Source organism: Lotus japonicus, chromosome 2 (assembly GCF_012489685.1).
Source record: "Lotus japonicus ecotype B-129 chromosome 2, LjGifu_v1.2".
Lineage (NCBI taxonomy): Eukaryota > Viridiplantae > Streptophyta > Magnoliopsida > Fabales > Fabaceae > Lotus > Lotus japonicus.
The window spans coordinates 19,244,188-19,255,405 of record NC_080042.1 but is presented as its reverse complement, the minus strand read 5'-3'; the positions used below and the strand labels follow the sequence as shown (position 1 = coordinate 19,255,405).

The 11,218-nt window shown below is 35.2% G+C and overlaps 1 protein-coding gene across 2 annotated transcripts; it reads left to right on the top strand.

The window, feature by feature from the left end:
• Positions 1-2,936: 2,936 nt before the first annotated feature.
• On the top strand, positions 2,937-9,911 carry LOC130737733 (uncharacterized). Of its 2 annotated transcripts, none has more exons than XM_057589573.1 (11): positions 2,937-3,137; positions 3,814-3,990; positions 4,109-4,194; positions 4,503-4,587; positions 5,071-5,149; positions 5,322-5,452; positions 5,552-5,638; positions 5,792-5,904; positions 6,300-6,430; positions 8,455-8,567; positions 9,469-9,911. In XM_057589573.1, exons 2-10 carry the CDS (start codon positions 3,838-3,840, stop codon positions 8,565-8,567), a joined length of 978 nt encoding a protein of 325 aa, XP_057445556.1. In that variant the 5' UTR covers positions 2,937-3,137; positions 3,814-3,837; the 3' UTR covers positions 9,469-9,911. The 2 variants fall into 2 exon arrangements, with proteins under 2 accessions (XP_057445556.1, XP_057445555.1); XM_057589572.1 differs by having other exon boundaries at positions 3,798-3,990.
• Positions 9,912-11,218: the final 1,307 nt, after the last annotated feature.

The following is an 11,218-nucleotide window of genomic DNA, read 5'->3' as shown; positions in this document are numbered from 1 at the left end:
GTTTTAGTGGTTTCAAGTGGTTTAAGGCAGGTTTTATTGACATGATGAGCTTTGATGGTTGAAGATGGAATGATGAGCCTTGATGAATGAAGGTGATGAGGAGATTGAAGATTAAAGACCATCAGACGTTCCATGCTGCAGCGCCACGCCCCTGTCTGTCACTGCTGCAGCGCCAAGAAACCCCACGTTGCAGCACCACCAACCTGGATGTCTAGGAGTTCTCTAGAGCAGCCAGCGCTGCAGCGCCCATCTCCCTATGCTGCAGCACTAGCACGCTGACCTTCAGTGTTGCAGAGCAACCAATCACCACTACTACAGCGCCAGAGCACTACCCTTCCACGCTGCTGTGCCAGCTTTGTCCTACGCTGCTGCGTTGGAACTCTATAAATATAGCACTTGTAATTTTGATATATTCATTCTGAGTTGGAGACTTCTAGTACCTTTTCCATTTGTTTTGGAGCTACTCTTGGAGCACTCTAACTTTATTTTCTAACTTTATTAGTTAGTTTTATGGCCATGCGCGCTCTGCTAGTTTCTCCTTTTTGCACTTGGGATGTAAATCCTTCTCTAGTTATGCTTTGAGTTTTTATGTATTATATGAATATGGTTTCTTTATCTGTGGATTTATTCCCTGTTATTATTTATACTTGATTTAACGCAAGTATCGTGTTTTTTCCTTTCACAAATGGAAGTTTGGTTAGAATAAGGGATCTAAGAATATATTGATTTGAATTTTCTCTACACCTTAGGAATAAGAGTAGAATTTGGTAGTGTTGACCTGATTATATGAACTCTAATCTTCAATTCGTTTATCTAAGTGCTCAGGAATTACACTTATTGAATTGAATTGGAAGTTTTCCTTTGATAAGGAATTAACAAGTAAAAGGTAAAGGATTGATCACCATAGATAAGTTTCCATAGTTTCATATTTTCTTAGTTATCCTGAGCATAACATGAATTGGTGAAGCAAGACCTAAGTGCTAGTCATAATCATAATCTCTTAATCTACTAAATTGTTTCCCTTTTATTCCGTTTTTATGTGAGGTTACATCACAATCCAAACAAATCGGTTTTAACTTTTACTTTAATTTTTCTAAATATCGAGACTCTATTGTGAACTGTATAAACCATAATCCTTATGATAAACAACTTGGTTTGTCTGATGTGCAACCATATGTTATAGCATTGGGCAGAACATTGTGCGACTAGTTGCTGTGTGGTCGTTGCTTGTTTTACATGAAACATTTAGTGTGAAGATTTGTTGTGATTCTACGCGTTGCAAGTTGTGCATATCTTATGTGGATTTGGGAGAATTAATCTATTTGGAGAAATAAGATTAATTCGTGAGAACCATTTCATTGAGAAGATTTGATTCTGTTTTGTTATAATTGGAAGAATATCTTTTCAAGATTAGTTCCAAGTTCATTACATGGACTTTGTGATGTTCAGCTTGTTGAAGACTAGGCCTGGAAACATCTATTTAAGTTGTACAAGAAACCCTAGCTGCGTGTGGATTGTTAGTTGTGTTGCTTATGCTATTAGGGTTCTCTTTGTGTGTCCATCATTGTGATTTGTAATCAACTTTGTGTCGCCATTGATAACTAAGGCACTGAGTTGTTGTGTTTAGTTGAGTTTTAATCTCTACATATTTACCTTTTTGTAATGCAATCACTGTGGCAGTGATTGAGAGAAAGTGAGAGGGGATCTAATACTTAGAGGGAGTACTAAGTAGAAATACATTGGGTAGCGTTTAGGTTGTAAGCCTTTGAACAAGGAGTGTTATTGTAAGACTGGTTGTTCCTAAACTACTAATAGTGGATTTCCTTTCTTGGGTGAAAACCCTCCATACGTAGGTGACGTTGCACCGAACTGGGTTACCAATTCCTTGTGTTATTTTACTTTGTTGTTTTGTTGGTTTCAATAGCACGTTTAACTTTGTTTATTGTTGTTTGTATGTTCGACACAATGTCCTGAACATTGAGTAATGCGTCCGTCCTAGGTGAACAGGAATTGCAATACTCGCCAGAGCACCGCTAAAGTAATGCTTGCTTATCGCCAAAACAAGCCAGATCTTGTTGCTTGGTTGTTCCATATGTGAAGAGTATGGTATAGCTGCTATTGTCAGCGCACGACAAGGAAAGAAAAACATGCACATCTTATGCATCGGGCATGTCGGGGGAAGTTTACCATTGTTTTTAGCAAGTAATATCCAAGGTGCCATTGTCCATGTAGTTGAAATCGATCCCCTTGTTATCGCAGCCACAACTCGAGCTATGGGGTTCCCGACTTTTTCACAAATGACACAATCTGGTGACCGGGCCATTCCAAAACCTGATATGATCGAAGAAGCTATGTGGAAAGGTGTCCATGAGTGGATTTACCTACATGAAGCAGATGCTGAGGAATTTATTGTCAATAATATCAATCTATATAACATGATCTTTATTGATGCATATGATGGTGATGACATATTTCTTCACAAGTTATGGGACCTAAATTTGTCGTTCCTTAAAGCTCTCAATAGTCACCTACATCCCAAACATGACACTGTTGTGGTGAACCTGCATTCTGACTCTGACACCTCGAATCACGATGGATCTTTTCCATCAGGGTTTGAGCCAATTTTGCCAATGGGGAAGTATGTATCTCAATTTTGCCATTAGGGTTCTGGTATTGCTTTTACTGTTGCAGTTCCTTGGGTCTGTTATATAAATGAAGTTGATTTATTCTTCTAAAAAAAAACTATTAGAAGTTGTAATTTATTTTTAAATTTTATAAAATATTGTGAAAGTTTTTTTTTTGGTCAAAAAAATATTGTGAAAGTTATAAAACGAGACAAATTGGAAAGAGGGCCCGACAATTTTTGGCATAGATTAGGCCCATATCAATGAATACAAAAATATATGCAACTGAAAACTTGAGTACACAAACAAGACTCTTGGACCAAAACAGAGAAAACAAGGCAGTGGTGTTGTGTGTAATTGTGAGAACACGAAGAAGAAATCAGGCATGGATTTGTGATTTGAGCTCCGTTAACAACACTCTTCTCCTCTCAGTTTGCTTGCTCCATTTCCCACAATGATGTCCCCAAACCATTTGTCAGAGGATCGAGGAGGGCCTTCTCATCATCATTTCAGGTAAACAAAAATGGTTGATTCATTGATTGGTTTTCCCCCAGTTTTTTCAAAGTCAATTAATTCTGAGCATGACCCATTAGATTAAGGGAACCAAAGTGAATATTATTTTTATTTAAAGATCTTTTGAAGGGTTTAATTTCTAATTCTCTTAAGCCACTTCTTTACTGTTTCAATTGGGACTGTGACGAGTTGCATTGATTGAAGCGTGCCAATGCTTTGTTGTTTCTTTGATTCCGCCGCGGCGTAATGTTTCAGTTGTTTTAGGAACTGGCTTGCATTATCACTTTTTGGATAATCATGAAAACAAGTAACATTTACTCTCTTGTTTAGTATCTATTTGTTTAATTCTTGAGATTGTGTCTATTATTTGCATTAGACTCTTTTTGCTCTTACTTACTTTACTAGTTCACCTGAAAGACCCTTATTAGCATTCTTTTTTATTGAGTAGTATCTTAATTTAGTTCAATGGCATGTATGTTATACTGTTCATAAGTTGTACTAGTAGTCGTTATACATTAGAATTTCTTAGATTAGTGGCATTCTACTATACCACACTGATTACTTGATTAGGGATTGATGAACTATTGTAGATGAAGGTTGTGTATTTGAAGTATTGACTTGGTTTGCCTAATTGTACGGGTTAAAATTTACCCTTTGTAGACACACACCCTTCCAGATAATTCATACTGCTGCAAATTTCATGAGGATATGGTCAATATACTCCATGTACCGCTACTTATACCAGACTGGAGCTTCAGTTGTTCTATTTCTGTTTGCCTGCCTTGCCCCAACAGCGATCATATTTTTAGTTTTGCAAAAGCCTTGGAAGGGAAGGCCACTTTCTAATACGCAGGTAAGTTTAATTACTAATTTCTGCTGAGAGTATTCAGGAATGAGCTTAAAATATTAAATTCAACAAAAATTTTATCATGATGAGCACATTCCTTAACGAATACTATTTGTTTTTTCAGATTGTGCCATCTATAATAAATGGCTTTATAACAGCACTGTATCTGGTCTTGTGGGGAAAGGGACTGAAATCATGTGGACCAGTTAGGTTGGTTTTTGTATGATTGAAGAAAATTTCAGTTCATAACTTTATTGTATCAAGTGCTTAGTTTTAATTATATAAATGCCTTTGAGTTATGTGGCATCTTCGCTGATGCTCAGTTATATAAGTGCTTAGTTCAATACTTCAATTGAATCATTGATGTCATCCACCACTGTTATATAGCTATTTCTTGTTTACCTTAGCATTGATGTGCAGACTGTTGACTGGTGCTTGATTTGATGAGCTATTTTTTTTTTTTCTCAAACCAATTGGTATTAAAACTTAATGCAGTTACCCTTTTTTATTAAATTTAGAGCACTATTGGCTGAGTATTCCGGTGCTGTCCTTGGAGTACTTTCTGCAGTGTTGTATGGTAGGAGAAGCCATCTGTTGAAAAAGGTAACACTTTCAGATACTCCCATTCATTGGTATACTGTGTATGACTGATACCACAAAACCATATACTCCAATTGAATTAAATACCTATCCTATAAGAGTTTATTTTTTCCTGGGTGCAATTTTCTCCTTTCTTATTAATCTGCATTAATAAATATCTTCTGAACTAGTAATCGTTTCCTGAATTGTTTTACTACGCCTCATGTAGATTTTTTTTTTCATTGCCCCGTCTTTAAGCTCTACCAGTAACATTGTTTCTTGTTGTATCTAGTCTTAGCTGTTTTAGCAGATCTCTTACGATCCCCCAGTTGTATTTTTATCCTTATCTATGATATAAAACATTATTTCATCATTAAAGATTTATATGTTTAGTTTGTGTTATTATACATTAAGTGATGCTGTATGCCCTGCTTGTTGTGATTGGCGTGTTTGAATGAAGTCTAGAATATTCTGTAATGTGATGGATACTTTCTTATTTTGAACCAGATAGGTGGCCTAATTGCCATGCTGGCATCTTTATACTTGCTATCTGAAGGATGGGCTATGGCAACATATTCTCCATTCTATATCCTTATTCAGACTGGGTTATTTTCTTCCTTAAATTGACAAAGTTTACTGCTAAAATATGTTTTGCATGCTAAAGTACCTTTTGCTCCTTATATTCGGTTTCTTGTTTTCCAAGGCCTTTGTCCTTTTCCATATATTCCATAAGATCTGTGAACTTAACTGGAATTTACCTTGGGAAGATAGAGATGATTCAGAGGTTCAGACTGAACAAATTTTGGGCTTGAAGCAAATGTTCGTTCCTATTTTTGCTGGTATCCTATCAGCACTCAGGAGAGTGATTGCGAGGCGTGTTTCAATCAAGGTGGTAACACTCATGTAATATGCAGTTAGTAATTCCTCTTTGGTACGAGGTGCGTTATGTGTACCATAATAACTAACCATGGACATCTTTTCTTTTCAGAATCAACTTAAAAAGAGACTCCATGCTTTAACTATTGCCTCTGCGACATGTTTTATGTTTCCTATTGCCATGTGGGACATAATCATAGTGAGTTCTATTACGAAGAACATTTCATTTTAAGGTCTATATTAGGATAGATTTATGTCGATGTAAAATTCTTCTTGTCTTGTTTTGTGGTTTTGGCTTGATTTATGTTTGACAATTTCTCTAACCATGTTCCACCTCCTTTGGGTCCTTCAGGGATCACCTTCTGACAGCAACGGAAAACTCCCATTCTCTGCCTGGGCCTTCTTTAGCACTATTCTCTTTGGAAATATTTTGATATTCTATGTTGACAGTATTGCAGAAGAGAGGTATGCCATGATAGTATTGCCATAAGTGATGGTTGAGTGAGAAAAAGGAAGGTTCTTTTGCATTTTGGCTGGCTTCTTATGCTCTATAGATTATCAGATGAGGTTCTATATTTTAACTATTAACAATTTCATCCCAGTAATAACATTCTTATTTTGAAATTGGCTTCAACTATCGGTTTTATGAAATACTTATCTCAAAATTGGTGACTTGAAGTTTGTTATAATAGGTCAAATTTAAATTCAAGTTCATCTAGTAAGATCTAAATTGGATTTGAAAGTTCTGTATGTTGCAAGATAAGATAATGCATGAGATTTGATGATTTGGATCACTTTGGAGATTGCACATAATTTGGATCACTTTGTAGATTACTGAAAATTCATACTTCATAATGTAGATTGCACATGGTTTTCTCCTCACCAAGGCATTTGATGGTGGCTAGTGCATGCATCATCATCATGGAGATTGTGTACAAGATGGATTTTTCTCTTACAGGCTTTGTGATTTGCTGCTTAATATTAGGTTTTGGTACGTCTAGTGCTTAGCTTTGAATATTAAATTTTCTCTTCAAATTTTATTTTCAATGGATTTTTGGTAGAGCTTAAGTAGCCATGAATTCATTATCATGCCTTTTCTATTTTATTTTTTTTCATTTGGATTGCAATTCAATTAGTGGGGTAAATGTTAAAAGTAGCTACTTAAGTATGATTGGTAGTTGTCAGACTCATTAAATCCTAAGATTTCATTTATAGTTTTTGTTTCTAGTTCTCACTTTTGGTGGTAAAACTCATTGATGATGCGAAATGAAGCTAACTCATATTGACATCTACAGCCATCTGTTTTTTAGTTTCCTTTGATTTTCTGCCGATGATTGTCTTAAGGGTGTTTCAATCTTTGCCTTGTAGATAGGTCTAGCAGATAGCTGGCAGCTGCATTCCTAGTTTTTCTCATTTGATTTTTTTTAAGGATACCATATCATGTCCTTAACTGTACTTGTGCTTTGACTGCTTTCTTTCTTTCCGTTCTCTTTTATAACATAATTTTCGTTAGAAAATATATCAGAGAAGAAAGTTTTATTTCTCTGATTTTGATTGAAAAATACAATCACTCATTTAAAGGCCGAATAGGCTCTATATAAGGAAACCAATTGATAGAAACTCAATCAGATTGAGGTAAGAAAAGGGAAGAACTGAACAGGTAGTAGATACAAAGAACAGAAAGAAACTGAATATGCTTCTCTTATTAAAAGAATGAAATGTAGAATACAACTCTAGCCTTCGAGAGTCTAAAACTCTCCCAAACTGATCCAATTTCCAGAATGGATCTTCTAACAGTTCTTACCATTCTTAAAGGGAGAGCTAACTCTACAGTTACAACCGATTTTCCCCTAACTAACAACCTCTTATTACTACAGATTCTCTCCTAAGTAACTGACTGTTATTACAATGAGAAGTCTCTAACTAACAAACAGGTCTAGTACCTCAGGCCCACATAAAGTCGCCAAACATCTTTCACTTACTATTCCTCCTATGATAAACCTTTGCAATCTAAGGTGTATCTTCAATTCTCTATCACCAATCTGCTCTAAAAAAGGACAGAATAATCAGAAATCAGATTTTATTATAATCTGTTACTGACTTAGATTTTATTACACAAGTCAAAAGTAAACATTAGGAAAGAATCACACAAAATCAAACTTAATGACACCCAAGATGCTTTTCTAACAAGTTTGCTCATTCAGAAAGAAAAGGATGAAGTGATATAAATACTTGAAAATTTAACTTAATACTTTTTGTGAACAGTGATACTTAGCTTCTCAGATTCTATATACATAGGTTTTATCCCCTGGAATTTATTTCCTGGAAAAAAGGTTAAATCTATTTTAAACTTAGTTGATCTTTAACACCATGCATGTGGAATTCTTGAGTTTCACTGGTCATTTGTCGCTTTTTCTTATTAGGTCTTTCATAAGAATGAGGTTCAGTATTGTTACTGGTGTCTTGACTCTTGGAAATATTGAATGTCTATCCACTTTATCTCTAGCCAATGTGTAGGACTTCTAATACACCCCGTCATGCCTAGAGTTGGACATCTGGAGCGTGGAATTTGCAGGACTGGACATCTGTTTTGTCCACTCTTCTGATGTTTGATTATTTTTCTAGGACTACTAGAATAAGTGCATGTAATTTAACTTATTCTGAGGAAGGAATCACTATTCCAACTAAGCTCTTGAAAACAATTTGTAACCATATATGCACTGAACTCAATTTTCCAATATTAGTTATCCATTATATTGGATTCCCTCTGCCTTACTGTTTTAAAGAGTTTTCATTGCGGAAGACAGTTTATTGTTATTAATACAGCAGAAATATGCAGTACAATGATGCATACATATTCTCACAATCGGTTTTGTGAAATCTGAAAAGATTTTTAAAACTGTCGACTGCATATTGGCATACTTTGGTGTGCATTGTTCTTGCTTTCCTTTCTTGTTTCTATTTTTCTCCTTTTAGTAGTTTATCCTGAATGCTCATTGCAATGGAATTTGGTAGGGATATATCAAGCAACTTCACTGGAGCGCAATAGAAAAGATTCTACCCGAAATTCTGATTTATCAAATGGAGAATTTGATGATCAAATCCAGATGTCGTCGCTACCTACTTAAGTATGTGAATTTATTCCTTCAACTTCTATGAAATGTGGATTTGTTTCCAATTGCTATTGTTCTTGTTGTCAAATGTGGATTTGTTTTTTATTATTTGCTTGGGAGATGTGTGTGTATGCAATTCTACCCTTAGCTTCTGTTTAATTCAGTTTATAGGTATGGGATATCCTAATTGAAACTTGACTCCAATGCTTTAATAATAGTATCAATACTGTACTACTAATTCTAATTATGATATATGCTAAGCCTGATTACCAGTTTTTGAATGTCCATTTAATATTCTTTGTAAGCAATAATTACATAAACATCTAAAAAATAAAAATATATAGGGATATAAATTTGGAGCAATATTATGAATTGAAAGAGCACATAGAAACATGTGTCGTTTTTGGATAGAGTTGCAATTGTAAATAGATGACGTGTTAAAAGTAAATGGGAAATGAGAAGGTCTATTGTGGGTTGTTGATATGTTTCTGATTTACTTTTATAGGTTCTGATTTTGTTTGATTTTTGTACATATATATATTTCAGGTAGTTTGTATAATTTTCAGATAGGAATTGATTTGGAGTTTAGACTTTAGACTATTATCTCTTTCTGATTTTATAACAACTCTTTGTATCTATAAAATCCTCTGTATACGCAGATCACTATCAAATTAGTAAATTATACAAGTTCTGTCTCAACTGTTAAGATTTTTTTTCACCAAATTATTCCCTCAAAAATATACAAAATTTCACCAACTTCAGTCCTGCATATGTGCAAATTTGGCTGGATTGTGGGCAAGTGCGACCTTAATATTTTGACATAGATTTACAAATGGGAAGATGATGTGAATATTTTATTAACACTATTTGTTTAATCTGAGAGACTTAAGTTTGTAATGTCTGTACTTTTTGCCAGGGAGTTTGGGAGAACATAAATCCATGGATTCTATTGACACATAGTCTTCTTGCTCTATCTTGAGTTATACTTCTGTCACGCCATATGGTGCAGAAAAGCTGTTATTCATTGTGAAGATGTGTTATCCACCACTTCTGGAGACTTCACGCGGTAACCTTGTTATCCGGCACCCACCAGATTCATGATGATCGATCTGATCTGAACTTTTGGGAGGTTGAAATGCACTATTAACCTACATAGTACAAAGTTCATTATTTTTCTTCCAACAGGATCATTAGCCTGGCTGTTCCTTATGTAGTTTAGGAGTAATTTTCTGTCAGAAAAAAAAAACCATTATTTGTAGTCCGGGTAGAAGGTCTTTAAGTTTGGATACAAGTGAATCACTCATATGCTTACTACACATTTTAATCAAGTTATCAAAGCCAAACACGTTTTTTTTGTTTTTTGTTTTTGCTTATTTTACCCTTTTCTCCCCTTTTTGTCTCTTTTGTTTCCATTATTTTCTTAAAATATATTTGATTATCTGGATTTCCAATAAGTGTATAAACTGAAGCTGGCCCTTTTTGCTCCACTTCTGCAGCAAGAAGCTGCCATTACATGTTTTGATTAGATATATGTATTCGCACTGTTTTGTGCTACAGGGGTATGTGTGTGTGTTGTTTTGAATTTTTGTGTGTGGATAAAACAAAGGTGCATCCACAGAAAATACTAATAAAAGGAACTAGTTATAATACTGTGTTTGGTAATGAGTTGTGCACACTCCGATGCACTTGGGTAGAAGCTATGGTGAAGACTAAGAACATCTTCAATGCTAGTTTTTAATTCTTAGTTCTTAGTACTATTTATCTGGGCTCGCATTGCCACATGTACTTAAGCAACTTTCAAGCAATTTTGCTCCAACCATGAGTTCTTAGTTCTTAGTTATTCCCACTATTCATTTGGTCCTACCAACCACATTATTTATACTTTTTATTTTCATAAAGTAATAAAACAAAACTCATAAAGTAATAAAGTAATTTGGATGAGAGAGAAAAAATAATTTTTTATGCTAAGAACTTAAAAAGTAAAACTTCTTATATAAGAAGTGAGTTCTTATTTTTAAGAATTAAGAACTTCATGTCAGCAGCTCCAATGGTTAAGAACTCAGTTCTTAGTTCTTAACTCAAAAATAAGAACTAAGAACCTTGCATTGGAGATGCTCTAAGGTGGACATTTTTTTTTCGGTTCACCAGTGGACCATCATTAACCACCATTAGATTTTGGAATATAAGAATATTCTTTAGATTGATGGTAAAGATTGAATTTCTATTAAAAGGGTATAATTGTAATACCACCATAATGACCTTCCATCCCCAGCAGACCTAGAACCACCCTTGCCCTACAACCTCCACATCACTGCCGTCGTCGAAGATCGAGATGTTCATGATTGCGCTCTTTGTGTGAGGCTGGAGATAAGAGAATGTGAGATAGAAAGAGCCATGGTGACTAGAGGACCTAACGACAGTGGTGATGTAGCTGCTCGCACAAAGACGATTTGGTGGCTCTGGTCGTCATCTTCGCAGAACTTGAATCACCAGAGCAGCTGGTCCAAATCGCGGTGGTTCACTGGGATCGTGCGGAGGCTGGTGTTGGGGCTTGGACCCGAGTTTGGCGGTGTGGTTAGAACCGGAAGTTGCTTTTCCTCTTTTATGTGCTCTTCTGCCAATAAAGCAACGAAATTTTTTAAGGTTCAATGAGATTGGTTAGATTA

Excerpts from the sequence above, each read along its gene's own strand:
- LOC130737733 (XM_057589572.1), top strand. The coding sequence starts at position 3,079 with ATGATGTCCCCAAACCATTTGTCAGAGGATCGAGGAGGGCCTTCTCAT. Across the intron at positions 4,195-4,502 it reads AAATCATGTGGACCAGTTAG|AGCACTATTGGCTGAGTATT; the intron begins GTTGGTTTTTGT and ends TATTAAATTTAG. Across the intron at positions 5,905-6,299 it reads GACAGTATTGCAGAAGAGAG|ATTGCACATGGTTTTCTCCT; the intron begins GTATGCCATGAT and ends TTCATAATGTAG.